The following is a 15,312-nucleotide window of genomic DNA, read 5'->3' as shown; positions in this document are numbered from 1 at the left end:
CATTCACAGTCAGTTTGGACAAGGGCTCTGAGCAACCTGATCAAGTTGAAGATGTCCCTGCTCCTTGCAGGGAAGTTGGACTGGATGATCTTTAAAGGTCTCTTCCAACTCAAACTGCTGTATGTCCATGATTTGCTTTCCTCCAAATTACAGACTTAAATGTAGGCAGGTTACAGTCATGGTCTTACTCATATGGGCAAAAGGCAAAAGCCGATTTGAAAGAAAGCATATCATCACAGGAACCTCTGATCATTCTTCATCTGGTTTTGAAGAAGAAATGCAAAATCTACCCTTACTTTCTCTCTATATATACATATCTTCAACATTTCCTGTCCTCAAGATTTCAGAATTATAATCGTACAGAAATTCTGAAGAGTAATATTGTTAGGACAAAAACACATGAGTTCCAAATTTTTAAGATGATCTTTTCACCTCCACTGAAAAATACTGTTTGTCAACATCCAGCAATAATGCAAGAAGGATTAAAAAATTTCCATCAAAGAAGTTTAAAATGAGATATTTTTCATTTGCAGGTTTCCATTAAATAGTCTTGCATTGGCTAGCTCTAATAATGACTCTACATAGAGAAATGGCTTTGGCCAAAAGACCTAAGAGACACTGCAGTAAGCTGCACAACTAGGAGCTCTGGAGTAACAAGAAAATAGAGCACTGTGTTAATAACAAAGGGAAAAATTAAGACTACAGAATTAAAAGTCCCAGCCCTCAGCAAATAGATATAGTGCCTTTTGTTTAAAACTTTTCCTTGGTGGCTTTTCACATTTCCTCATTTGCTGGCTTACTTCCGTGCCAGGCTAAAATCATGTATATTTTGGGGTCAGGGATAAAAAACAGTAAAATGTCTATTTTAGCAAACAAAAATGGTCAAGAGCAACACGGTGAATTCTTCTTTATTAAGTTGTAAGAAATCGTGCTTGGTTTCACAAGCACAGCAGCACAATCTAGACAGACGCTTTTAGCTCATAAGGTGCCTTCAGGATACTGTTTTTGATGAGAATTGATTTGCATACCACCAAGTCTACACTTGGAGTCTGCTAGTAGCTGATTTTGATTAGGGTGCCAATGTGTAAGAATCAATATAACAGAAAAGAAGAACTATGAAAAAGTAACGTGACTCAGAAACCATTTTCAGAGGTTCTTTTTTTTATAAGGTTAATGAAGCTATCTTTGCATTAGGAAGTGATTTGAACCTAATTGTTCACAAAATTCAAAACCTGCCTCATTTTTTTCTCTAGTAGGGCTGATTGAGGCCTTCATGGCAGACAGATCTCTGCTGAAAATGCTGCTGTTTTCATAAAACATATTAGTGTTTCCAACATCTGCCAGCTTGGGTGGCTGCCTGCAGGGGTGCCAGAAGGTCAAGCAGTGGTAGCTCCATGTCAGCCTTCCCATATGAATGGGAAGCACACAGCTCCCACAACAGTTTCACCAATGTTATTCAGCTGTACAGACACGTAAAACTGAAAAAATAATTTCAGTCACTACTCCAGGGGTCTCTGAAAGCATTTAATCAATAGCTTTGTGCTTCAGTGTTTTCTAAAATGAAGCATATTGAAACTTATGTTCTGCAGAAAATCAGGGACTGGGTTTAATGTTTGCTAAAAAACTGCCCTCCAAACTGAAGACTGTCTGTTTTGCCACACCTTCCAGATGTAGACCACCTTTCAATTTGTAGAAAAAATGTAGTCATTACCAAACCATATGGTTACTCCGCATGGCAAAATCTATAGAGTTGAAGTTGTAACTGTGATTTAAGAATGAAATTCCAATTTGTCCTACAGTTAGTAATCATAATTGTTGTGTATTTGAGTATCAGGGCTGTGCACTTAGTCATGAATTCTCTGGGTGGCTCAGAAACTCTCCAGCCAGTCTCTGCACAGATAAGAGAATGGGCTAACTGGGAACAACAGAACAACTTGAGGAAAAGCCTTCAGAACAAAGTGCTTCATTAATTATTTCAAGAGCTGTCTATGTGGGACCTTCAGACAGTCACAAGGATGCCTGCAGGCAGCTCTTGCTGGGCCAACAACAATAGCCAGACACTACTCATATGCTTCAAAGTACTGATTAACATCCTGGGTAGACAATTTTGCCAGAGCAGGTATAAGAATTAACCAGAACGATAGTTTGGGGAGTCCTACCAATTTAAGCTGGAGATGTCATGCAAGGACACTTGCATTGGAAACCTACATTGCCATCCAGTTCAAGACATTTGACTCCTCCTGTAAGCACTACTTGATGCAAAGGTTTGAATAAGTTGATATTGTAGGTTTCTTGTGGTGGTTTTTGGGTTTTTTTTTGTTTGATTTTTTTTTTAATAAACACACGCTGTTTAAGTGTTTGTGCCACACCATTTTTCAAACTGTCAAAAATGTAGAAAAGCAAGTCTCAGTCATGAGAGACTTCAAAATTCAATCCTTTATTAACAATTTACATTGGGACCCTAAAGTGACAGTCAAGAATTTTACATAATGAAAAATGTGGAGGATGTTCACAACCTTGTCCTTGTCTCCTCTGCAAGACTTTTCCCAGCGAACAAGAAAGGGAACAAGTACATTTTTCTGTTTTCCTGCTCCCATATTTTCTTTTCTTAGATTTTGACAGCAGAGGTTTAATTCATGAATGTAAAATAGTCCCTCTTTATGGCTCTAATTTTGTTACTGCAACAAACATATTCGCAAGAAAACAATATCACAGGTGGTGAAATTGATAATTTGTGCCAAAGGCTAAGGCCTTGTCTCTACTAATAAAAATAAAAATACTAATCTACAGCAACTTTTCATAATTCTTGCAACTAGAAAATCTGCACCAGTGAAGAATCATAGCTCTGAGGTCTGTAACCACCGATGCAGTACACAGAAAAGAACCAATGCATATTCTTTGTTTTCCAGATTAATTTGCTACTGGTGTTTATACTATGATCCCATAAGTCTGGAACATAAACCTATAAAGTACTAAGCTCCCTTTACTTCAACAAATCTTAGATGAGTCTGACAGCATGTATAATCTGACTGGCAAAAGATGAATATGAGTTGTATAAGTAACCTCACAAAGACCTTGATCACCATTGTCTTAATATGCTCAACCAAGGGAAATTTTAATATTGAGCTTAATGTGAATTGAAGTTCATATACTTCTGTTTAAACACAGATTAGGATTTCTGACTGACAAATGCCACTGCAAAACTAGCAATCTAATTAATACAAATAAAGATCTTCTCCACTATAAAAATGCTCTGTGCTTTAATAGTTCAGTTCTGCTGTGTAGAAATGAATAATAACATTTCCTGAAATCCAAAAATAAAAGTAACAGTTCCTTTTTTTCACATTGTGCAACCATTTCTTCACCAGCTATATATGCCATGAAAATAATTATCACTTAATTGAAACAGAACTTTCTTTAGACATTTTACTTCTTCACAAAGTAAAGAAGAAACCTACTTTGTTTCATAACATACAAAGATTTCCTTACCCTAAAGATATGCAAATATTGGGAGTACAGCTGGGAGCCTAAGTACTTACAGGGGAAAGTGAAGTTGATGCAGGTGCCCACATACTCGTTTATTTTTGACTACCTCTAGCAATGAAGAAGTTGTCTAAGGGCTACTGCTCCACATTCCAGTCTAATTGCTGATTTTGACCTCACCTCCAACAGAACCACAAGGCAAGGTTGGAAGGCACGTGCCTGTAAAAGAGCTACTGTACTCCTTGCCATGGAAGAAGGGGGAAAAGAAACTGACTCTGACATAGTTTTAACCCAGTGATTATCCTGTTCCTGGAATATGTTTCTTTTTATCCAGTCAAGAGTGAAAATTGCAATTCCACTCCTAAAACCTCATATTTCAAAAAGTTTCGCATTATGGAATAAGAGGAAAACAAATTGAAATGACCAATGTTTTTACTAAGGTCTGATCTCACAATGTGTCTTCAGAGCACCTGTAAACATAATGGGAGTTATGGGACTGTGTGTATTCAGCACAAGGCAAAAAACGAAACTGCCACAAAATAAAAAACCTGCAACATAAGGAAAAAATGCAGTGTCTCTGTACTGCATTTTATAAACTACCCAAATGGGAACCTAATCTAATGGTTGCCCATAGGTGCTACCACCACAGAAATGTTTAAGAACAAAAGACATAAGGGTTTTCTGTATGGCTGAAATTCTGAAGACAGTTTTCAGTTCAGTTTCAATTGTATGTGCAGTTAATGTATACTTAATTAATTTAATAATGGCTATTCTGGTATTACAGTAGGGATTGGGATGACATTTTTTCCTATAATGTATCACGTGACTTCCTGGGACTGTCAAGTAATTTTTCACCATCAGATTATCAGAGACTGGAAATGAGACTGATCTTTGGAAGTTGATGCTCTGATGTGGGTTCAGCAAATGCACTGTTTTATCTAGCTGGAGTGTCTATCTCATTGGCTCAGCACAGTGCTATCACCAGTTTTTCTTCAAATTCATACCGGCAAGAACCTAGGATTTTGGCAGAGAGAATTTTTTTAGCTTAATTTTCCATTCTTTTTTTCCCCCTTTTCCCAGATAAAAGTAGTTTACCTATTAGGATACCTATCCATTGAACAAAATACACTGATCTCTATTCTCAACCTAAAAAAATTTTGCTTTTGAGAACTTAATGCATGGTTTAATTCAGGTCTTCACTTCACCTCCTCATAATCAGAAGCAGCTCTTGGAGAATTCAGTGGAAGTCTTGTGAGGTTTATCAAATAATTCTCAATCTATAATTCAATCCTCTAATGTATTCAGAAGATTACTTATCCAAGTATTTTCAACTTCTACCCAATGTTTTAGCTTTTTGCACAAAAAGAAGCTTAGTGACAGTTGTAAGAATTACACAACATAAATGTGTATCATGTGAAATGATTGAAATAATTATTTCAAATATTTTATTTAAATGATTGTACCATGTTAAAACTGCAGGAGAGAGAATAAGAGTTCCTTACTAGTAAGAGTTGTATTAATGCTACAGTGTTGTAAAAGTCCTAGAATGAGCAGCAGAAAAAAGCATTATCCTTTCTGCTTTTCCTATTACCATTTTATTCCAGTTTCAGATATAATTTCTGAATGGTAATGTAATTCTGGCTTTTAATTTAGTTTTTAAAAAGGTATCAGTACATATTTCAAATACAGAAAATAATTTTTGGTATTTTCATTAAAATAAACTGCAATGCTGCAAATCTTGCACTAAAATATAGATGCACGCTAGTAATTAAAAATATTAATAAAATAAAAAGTACAACAAAGCACTTCAATTACTGACAGTAATCAGAGTATAATCTTGCCCTACCAAGTGTGTCTCCAGGTACAGTTTAAGGCTGTCTGTCTCTGCTTTAGGAGGAGTCCAATTCTCTGTTGTTTCCATGGCTTCCTTTAACCAGTGAATGAATTCATCCAGCTTGCTTACAAACCCCTTACCAGACAAGAAAAAAAGAAAGAACAAAAAAAGCATATTTATTAGTAAAACAACAATAGCACAAATGTATGCTTGACTTTTTTTTTTAAGCTAGGAGAGTATTGTACAGTAAAATTTCGACTTTTACAGGCATGCAAATGAGAAACAATTAGCAGTGGTCTTTAGTAAATGTTGAGCAGAACAGTGTTTCTGGGGATAATGTAAAGTGACATTTTGGGACAGGTCAATGTGAGATACCCATGACTGTGATGAAATGAAAAAAATAGCAAAGTTTTAGAAGATATGAGGGGGGATACAGAAAAAGCTGCACATAGATTATAATGAAAACTGAGCTGAAGACCTTGCACTGGGCAGACCGGATGCAGCATGAACACTTGGAAACAAGTGCAGAACAAAGCTGAATTAACAAGGTATGCATCAGTAGACTGAGGGAAGAAACTACTTGTCAGAACTTGGGTCTTGTGATTCCTGTTTTGGTTCACGGGATGAGACTCAGAGAGAAGAAATCAAATGGTAGGTGAAGCAGAATACATAGCATTTAATATAAATATTGCTGATTGCATATAAGACACGCAGAGGGTGCTCCTGAAAAGACAGGAGCTCCTACGTCTCAGAAGCACCATTTATTTCAAGATTAGTACCAATTATATTGTCTGATTAAAAATAGTGCCCCTGAATTTACATGATTGGATGATACTATAGACACATACTGAGTACCAAAGTCTTATCCACCACAAAGCGAGAGAGTAAATGGTATGAACTGATCATGATTTTTATAAGCACCCTGAAAATTAACTCTGAACAGGAATGTCCATCTATTACTAGCATTGTAAGACTAGATTAAGTTTATATTATTATATTATTTATGTTGTTAATTCATTATGTTTATATTGTTGGTTGTTATTATTATGCTTATATTACTAGTTATTAACTATGAATTTTGCAATACAGTGAAAATTTTAATTTCCAGTTGGATAACAACATGGTATACATGCTCAGTATCTCACTCTCATCACTTTATTTATGGAATGATTTCTGGTAATTATTAGTCCATTCAGATAACTAAAAGCAAGCTAAGCATAAAAGATTCCTGAGTGACTCAGCAGCGCAAATCCCCTCTCCAAGGTGGCATGTGAAATTGGAATTCTAACAGAGACAGAAAAAGGAGTTTGAGCAGTTGGCACACAGCTGCATTATGCAAAGTGCAGTGCTAATAGCCCAGACCAACAAGAGCCACACTTCCCTCAAAATTCATGGTAGCAGTCATTTTGGTGCAATGCCGTGCCAAGAAGCAAGGCCCAATAATCAGCTCCTGGCTTCCACCTGAAACAGCAGCGCTTCTGAACCAAAGCTATCTTCTGGCAGGGTGCTCTAGTGCATACTGCAGGCATGACAGCACTCACTGAAGCACTCTGAACACTTTATTTTAATTATTATTCGTATGAGTCCCTACAGATCCTCAGGATGAGAAGTCTACTGCCATCTATATGCATGGAATCCACTGTATCCCAAAGCACTATAAAGAAGAAAACTGTTATTCTCTGGGTTTTGTTGCAAGGTGTTTATCAGGACATTCCAGAAAGAAGGAAGGAAGGCAAGAAAAACAACCCAGTGGTTACAGTGACTGAAATGATGTGCCTACACGCCAAGCAAGCAAGAGAAAAGGGTACCTGCATTTCCTCTCTCTCTCCCATAGCAGGTCACACCACAACAGTTATGTTCCCCACCTCAAGCCATGGGACAGAGGAGAATCAAAATGTTCCCCAGGCTTCGTTGCTTGCTTTCTTCCAGCTCACAGTTGAGCATAAGCGATAGCAGACTGGCAGAGTCATGGGAGATGTGAAATGAGGGGGAGAGGAGCAAGAGGAGTGAAGTCCTTCTAGTCCCTCCAATAAATCTTTGCCTGCATTTGAGCAGTGTGCTGTCCTTGAGAGACAAGGTGATATGGTAAGCAAAAAAAAAAAAAAAAAGAAGAAAGCTTCTCTCTTGTGTATGCGTCATGTATTTTACAGAGACAGACACGTATAAACATCTGCCTGCAGTACTCGGTGCCTGTATGCCTTCAAAAGGGTGCTCAGAAACATCGCAGGCTTGCACCAGTACAAAAAGGGACTTCCAGCAAGCCAAGTTACTTCTGCCCTCTCACAAAAGGTGTCCATGTTTCGACATTCGCTCCTTCCAGCAGGTGCTCAGGAGCAGCCACGCGCCTTTCCCCTCACCACCCGCCGGCTCTGCTGGGGGGCCGGGGAGGCTGGGAAACAATTACAGATACAGCCCCTACAGACCCACGATGAAAAGAAAAGGGAGGCACCAATGCCACCCGCACGCTGGGCTGGTGGCGGGGGAGGCGGAGATCGGGGAGCGCTCCCGACACGCTCCCGCACCCACCGAGGGCTTCCTCTGCCGGGCAGCACGGGTCATAGGATCACAGAATGATAGAATAGTTTGGGTTGGAAGGGACCTTAAAGATCATCCAGTTCCATGCCCCCTGCCATGGGCAGGGACACCTCCCGCCAGTCCAGGCTGCCCAAGGCCCCATCCAACCTGGCCTTGAACACCTCCAGGGACGGGGCAGCCGCAGCTTCTCTGGGCAACCTGGGCCAGGGCCTCACCACCCTCATGGTGAAGAAATTCCTCCTTGTGTCTAGTCTAATCTGCCCCTCTCCAGTTTATACCCACTGCCCCTCGTCCTACTGCTACCCTTGTAAACAGGCCCTTTCCAGCTCACAACGACCCCACTATTTTTTTTTTTTCAAATGACGGCAATAAAATTTTATTGAAAGCATTCAAAGAGCACATCTGCAGCGACCGACAGCCGCAGCGAAGGGCCGGGAAGGAAGAGGGGAGGCCGAGGGAGCCCCCGTGCCCGCTCCCGCACCGCCACCTGCCGGCAGCGCCCGCCCGGAGCCGCGGGGCCCGCTCCGCGCTGTTCGAAGGCGCAAAACAAAAAAACTGGGTGTTTTTATCACATATCGTGCGTAAGATTAAATTGTAACAAGGCAGTCACAACGGTAAAACGGTGCCCCCGGTTTGGGTGGGTGTTTTGTTGGGTTTTTTTTGGTTGTTTTTGTTTTTTTTTTTTCCGTAGCAAGTGCCTGGGACTCCAGCCCATCTGTTTAAATAGCCTGACGGCAGAGCAGGGAAGGAGCCGCCTTTATCATGCAGCCCCCAGCTCTTCGGCTCGTCTGTGCCTGGGAGGCAGCTCCGGTTTGGAAATTGAAGCCTGTGCAGAGATAACCGGTTGCAGCGGCTCTGGAGTTACTGACACGAGTATAGTTTGCTCGTCGTGCTGAACTTCCCCTTGCGCTTTTTTTGTCAAAGCGTAGTTATCTTTGAATTCTAGGCCAGTTCTCACCGTCAGCCGTAGCCGAGGTCTGGTACAAGCGATCTGGCGCTGCTGACCCAGCTGGCCAGAGCCAAGAGGCTGCCTGCCCTCTCATACTCGGAGGAGGAGCACCTGCGGTATCATAAAATCATAGAATAGTTTGGGTTGGAAGGGTCCTTAAAGCCCATCCAGTTCCAACCCCACTGCCATGGGCAGGGACACCTCCCACCAGCCCATGCTGCCCAAGGTCCCATCCAACCTGACCCTGAACACCTCCAGGGATGGGGCAGTCACAGCTTCCCTGGGCAACCACTGGTCCATGTAGCACTGTCACAAATACAAATCCAGGCCTTTAACCTCCCCTAGTCTCATAACAGAGGGGAAGTCCGAAACATAACTTATCCCTGACTGAAGAAACACTGCCTTTCCACAGACTGACCAACACAGTCATTTCCACATAATCAAAATGGCCTAGTTAGCTAGAACAGGATGCAATTAATGATACGTGTACTCAGGGACACAAACAGCGTTGCAATAGTTGCTTTTCTCACTATCTAGGATATTTCCCAGAATATAAATTTTAAATAAGAACTTCAGACAAAGTAAGTTCTAAAAAATAATAGGGAGAAGATGTCTTACAATACAGAAAATCTGTTGTGGGAGTCTAACAGAGCATGAGACTATGCTTTGAAAAAAACCAGTTTACAAGACAAATTACATCAAAAGAAAGGATAAGGCTTAATATACAATCCTAAATCCTAATCGAGGGCTACTCAGTGAAAGAAATAAAGTCATAGGATGACAAAGTTTAAGCAATATAGTATATTTTTCAGGTTTTCTTTTTCCTCTTATAAAACCCATATGAAAACACTTTACATCCCTTCCTAGATACTTCTTAGATTTCTGCTTTTTCTGTTTGAACTTATGTTTTTCTTTCTCTATATTATTTTCTTCTTTACCATTCTTAAGGCAGAAACTTCAATGGGCATAAAATTCAGTGGAGCTATGCTGATTTATGCTAGTTAAGGGTATGATCTACACAACTCAAGCTTTTGTAATAGGAAATTAAACTATTGCATTTTCCATCAAAACATTTTGGAAGTTGAAAAACTGTAGTCAGACACATTGAACCTAAAAATTACTGTACAATAATTCTTCAGAAAAGAAGAGAGGGGAACAGAAAAAGGAAAAAAAAAGCATCACTGTAATGCAGTCTCTACCTTTTGATCAGCTGGTTCAGTTTTGCAAATGTAATAGTTTTGTACTGTGCTAGCAAGCTAGATGTTATTAAAAAATGTGAAGCCCCTACATGACACAGAATAAAGCTATGCTTATCTCATGCTTCTTAGTACAGAAATAATTGTTTCTGGGTTGTTACTGGATGATTTTTAGCAACTTCTATAGTAAAGTTTGCAAATAATGATGAAGCTCTTCCCGTACCCCACACATAAAATTTTTGCCTTTAAAACATTCAGCTTTCCATTTTGTTTTATGATAATTTTACAGATTTTCCTAGGAGGAGGAAGAAAGTCTTAGTTGCACATCCCTGATGAAGGATCAAAGCTAGAGCAAAAAAATAGCTTCATTTGAAACTAGGCAAGTACAAAGTTATTTCTTGCAGTCTAATTCTATTTGCTTTGGATGGATGTGAATGAAAAAGACAGACAATTTTAAGTGCTGGAGAAAAATAACCAACCCAGTTGTAACTTAGTGTGTCTGCTTTGGTGCCTTATAGAATGAAAATATACTTAATTCAATTGTCCTATAGATTTAAGGGATTAATTAACTGAAGAATTAAAAATAAATTTGATGGGATTTAACTAAATAACCCGATACTTACTCATTAATGACCAGAACACTCAAAATTTTTGAGTCATAAGAAATGAGAATTCACTTGCTGAGTCACCCAAAAGGGGCAGGGGCGCATCAGCTCAGAAGCCAAACACACATGTGGATATCGGTACAAGAAGGGTGCAACTGGAAAGGTGCCTCCTACCCTTGCTCTGTGAAATATAAGGACATACCAAAGATACAAATTCCCCAGCTGCTGCACAGGGCTGCAGAGCTCCCTGTACCCACTGCAGCTGGTCAGGGTTAGGCAGCCTGGTTGGGTCTGGCATGTGGGATAACAGAGTGGGAAAGCAACTATGGTGGTGTGCTGCCAGTACGAGACGCCCCAGAGCATGGCGGTGAGGCCTATGGAGGTGGTCAGATGAACAGGTCTCTCATGTAATTCATCACATTTAATAGGACTGTGTATGTTCTGTCTATCTCAAGTGTTTGTCAGAAAAATTATGTACTTGAAACTAACACAGGAATAGGCAGTCTTTGTCATCCTAAGCAGTTTGTGTCTGATTTAATTCCTTTTTCCTGTTTTGCTGGATCCTGTTTGCATATTCCTCCCTGCTCACAACAACTGTTCAGCACAATTTAGTGCAGCCCTCTTCTGAGTATTGGTACAGCCCAGGAGTTCCTCATTCCCTGTGTCTCTCCAATTTCTACAGTCCCCTTCTGAACTTCCTTGTTGAGCTTCAGAAGCCCACTGAATTTCTGGCCAAAACCAGACATCCTTCGGATACAGATATCCATTAACTTTCACTTCCTACTTTGCAGCAGTAGACCCTAGGCAGATACTTGTTGATCAAAGATGTTTTGGTACCCCCTGACCCTAGGTACACGCTCCATTGGAATTGGTGGCACAGCTAATGTTCATGGTGAAAAAAGGATGAAGTAGAGCCCCAGAGAAATGTTATGGACTGTCAGCAAAATAATGAGCAGTTCACCAATTTAAAAACTTCTGATAACAACTACAAAACAACGTACATTATTACGATATTGTAGAAAGGCTCCAGTCCCTCATATCTGTGCATATTCTCTTAGCTTGTCAAGGATGTTGCTCAGGTATATACTTACTGGATTGCAATTTTTTGAGCAGCACACAACAAAGACCTCCCAGAAAAGATTTTACTGTCACAGTCATGAAAAATACACGACTATCAACTGGATCACTTAAAATCATGCACAAATGTTTCTCAACTAAGCCAACACTGTTTCTTGCACTAGAGCTTTTAAAGTTTCCTAACTTAATTTCAGTGGTTTAATTTTACTTTTACATTACAAGCTTTCTCTTTTTTGGTCAGATAGGAAAGTAAACAGTTCTGATGTTCAATAATTTTAGCACTTCAAATGATTTCATTTAGACTTTGATGTTCAGCTTTCATTAATTGAATGGAATGGGAAAGGAGGATGTTTCCATCACTTTACAAATCCAGGTTTTATTAGAACAAATTTAGAATGGGAGCAGACTAAAGCCCAGTTCTGTAACTTTGAGCTTTAGTCTAAGAAATCGCATATTTATGGTTACCAAAAAAAATAAACACAAAACCATGGAAATTTTACTATATTAAAAAATGCAAACTCTTTTTTTCCTCTCTGGTACATTAAAAGCAGCTGTACCGTAGATATTTTTAATAGAGTTTTGATGTAAGATTTATTTAGATGGGGAATTTGGATATCTGCACTTATGGAAGCTAGCATTAACATTGCCAAAATTATGCCATAAACCAGAGGATGCAACAGCATCCAGTTAACACCATTATGAGAACTTTTATGAGCCTCATCCTAGACCAAATTTTAGTTTTGTTTTACTGAAAAAAATTTCCAGATTTACTGTGCCTACATGGCACAGGTAGCAGAACTATTTCAATGCCTTTTGGCTTGTAATTTTAAGCTGTGCAGTATTTATTAGTCTAACATTTTCTTTTAACATGTGTGCTGGCTTATACTTAAAGCAATTCTGGTCATTGCATTTGTAAAAGAACAAAGCCCTTCTAATGACCTGAGCTAAGATTAAAATCAGAATAAGAGACATGCAAAACTACTAAATGCAAAATTACTAAAATCATCTGCCATGGTAGTGAAGAGTGATGGTGGAAAGTCTACTGTATTCCACAAGCCTCAGTGTGAAAGCACCAGACACCAGTGCTTGTTAAATCACTACCCCAGAACCCTTTTTTCTCTCCACCTTCCCTTTTATTACACAACGGGAGTTCTCTTCTTAAAAGAATTGGTTATGAGGCTGTGTGCTTAAAAATGAATGCCCAATTTTGTTGCAAGCAGGCAGTGTTGTAAAGTTTGTTCCCAATTTATAAAAAGACTGAGCTCACAGAGGGGTCTGTATATGAGGATGGGCTGGCTCTAAGGGCACTTCTATCACAGAATGCATTAAGAAAACCCTTTGTCTAACCACAAAAGGACTTGCATATTAGTCTCAGGAGTAACACATTCCTGCCCATGGACTTTATTTTCAAAAGGATAAAAGTGCACTTTCTTCATAGGCAAAGGTAAGTCAAAGAAATCCAGGTACTCAAGAGGATGAGACTGCAACAAACTGCCATGGTCAATTTAATTGGAGTTAGACCCAGAGGCAACAATGAAATCATTAGCAGTACAGATGTTTGGGATCCCCCAGGAACCAAGATGCCACAATGGAAAATATTCTTTGTGTGATATTGTCAAGATTCTGTGGCAGACAGTGACCTCATAGAAACATACACCTGACGAAACACATCAGTAGGATGGCAATACTTAATATGCAGTTCAGGATACATTCAATTACAAACACTTCAGAAACAGAACTTAGCAGCTATCTGCTAAAGAAGTGCCACATTTGCTCAATAACCCTGGCCTATGAGAATGTGCAGCTTAAATGTACCCCTCCAAAGAGGGAAAACATAAAGATTAAATACCATTCTAAGTAGATACATCTTCATCTTTACTATATACTGCCTCATTAAATATTTTTAAGACTGTTAAATTACACAAGCCTTGCATGAATGCCAGCTATAAGCTTTGTCCTTACTACCACACACAGAAATGACTGTTGACGGTGTTTCCTCTAATGGGCACCTATCTAATCAGCCATGTTTTATATGGTTACAGAACTGAAAGTGGTAGCACAGGATGGTCACTGGCTCATGACTTTTCCTCATTTTGGGTCCCCAGGATGCATTCTGATGCTGGAAACCAAGAAGGATTAATATATAAAAATATAGACTTATATCAAGCAGAGCCAATCAGACATATCTCAACTTTTCAGGGAGATTTCACTGGAAAGCTGAGAGTACTTATAGTCTTGAAGCAGTGAGGACAGCAAAGCCGAGTTCTTTCAAGTGCAGGAAAACACCACAAATTATCTGAGTACTATCTTTGTCCCTAAAACCTGATTATAGGGTGCTCTTAATTTTTGTGGACCTTGTGGTTGACTACTAAATCAACAGATTTTGCTAATATTTCCAAACTATTTTTCCATACTGTATTCAGACTAGAGCAGGAATGGCAGAAAAGATTTTTATGAAGTTCTCAGTTTCCTAAAGCCTTCTAGGTAAAAGAGCCAGAATCATAAAGGCAAGACGTGCTTTAAAAGCTTGATACAGAGACATATGCAAAGTATTACTTTTCAATCCATTTAAAATAACTATATTCAAAGACAGTGAACCTGATTCTGCAGTAAAAAGTTCACTGCTTCCATGGGACTGTTGACTTTATTTCTGCCTTTTGACAAAGAACAGGTTACTCTAATCTGAGTATTAAGAATCATTCCCAAATGTATCCCTGAAGATTACTTAAACCTTTCCATGATGCCACAAACACATTTTTTTTCTTTAACCTATACTTTGTCTTACCTTTTACTCAAGGTGGCGATCGACTTTCTACTTAAAAGAACTACCACAAGGCCTCAACTGCTATTTGAAACTTAAAAGATCTAAAAAGAGATGTTCTTAGTATTACCATATTGTCCATGGGACAAAGATTGGTACGGGAAAAATAAGCCATAGGCTTCTTAAACCCTATTCCTGAGAGATGTATTTTTAGCTACCGGTCAAGCTTCCAATCCTATTGGTAACATTTTCCCTAGCTTTTTTAAGTGTCAGTGAACACCTAGAACCACAGAAGCTAGATCCATGGGCTGGAAGGGGTCTGCTGGGGGAAGAGATCCATGTAGCCCCGAGGCCAAGACAGTTATGCATATGAGTGTTATATAGCAGCATAAGAAAGGCCAACACCATTGTGAATTTGCAAGTGACCAAGAGCAGAGAGGCCTAGTGGAGAAAAGGGAGGGAAGGGGCAGAGCGTCTGTTTCATCTATCATTTAAAGAATCATCTGGTATGAACTTAACAGCGATATCATAGAATCACCAGGTTGGAAAAGACCCATCGATCATCGAGTCCAACCATTCCTATCAAACACTAAACCATGCTCCTCGGCACCTCGTCCACCCGTCCCTTAAACACCTCCAGGGAAGGTGACTCAAATACCTCCCTGGGCAGCCTGTTCCAGTGCCCAGTGATCCTTTCCCTGAAAATTTTTTTCCTAATGTTCAGCCTGAACCTCCCCTGGTGCAGCTTGAGGCCATTCTCTCTTGTCCTGTCCCCTGTCACTTGGGAGAAGAGGCCAGCACCCTCCTCTCCACAACCTCCTTTCAGGTAGTTATAGAGAGCAATGAGGTCTCCCCTCAGCCTCCTCTTCTCC

At 39.7% G+C, this 15,312-nt stretch overlaps 1 protein-coding gene across 5 annotated transcripts in view; it reads right to left on the bottom strand.

Annotated features, from left to right (window-relative positions):
- AKAP6 (A-kinase anchoring protein 6) overlaps positions 1 to 15,312 on the bottom strand; it is a 284,802-nt gene that overhangs the window by 153,744 nt on the left and 115,746 nt on the right. For all 5 annotated transcript variants that reach the window (XM_069858426.1, XM_069858427.1, XM_069858423.1 and 2 more), the window contains exon 5: positions 5,330 to 5,452. In XM_069858426.1, coding sequence (XP_069714527.1) covers positions 5,330 to 5,452 — 123 coding nt within the window. The remainder of the gene's footprint in view (positions 1 to 5,329; positions 5,453 to 15,312) is intronic.

The sequence above is a fragment of the Phaenicophaeus curvirostris genome, chromosome 5 (genome assembly GCF_032191515.1).
Source record: "Phaenicophaeus curvirostris isolate KB17595 chromosome 5, BPBGC_Pcur_1.0, whole genome shotgun sequence".
Lineage (NCBI taxonomy): Eukaryota > Metazoa > Chordata > Aves > Cuculiformes > Cuculidae > Phaenicophaeus > Phaenicophaeus curvirostris.
Note: the sequence above shows the minus strand (reverse complement) of the source record. Positions and strands in the feature narration are given on the sequence as shown.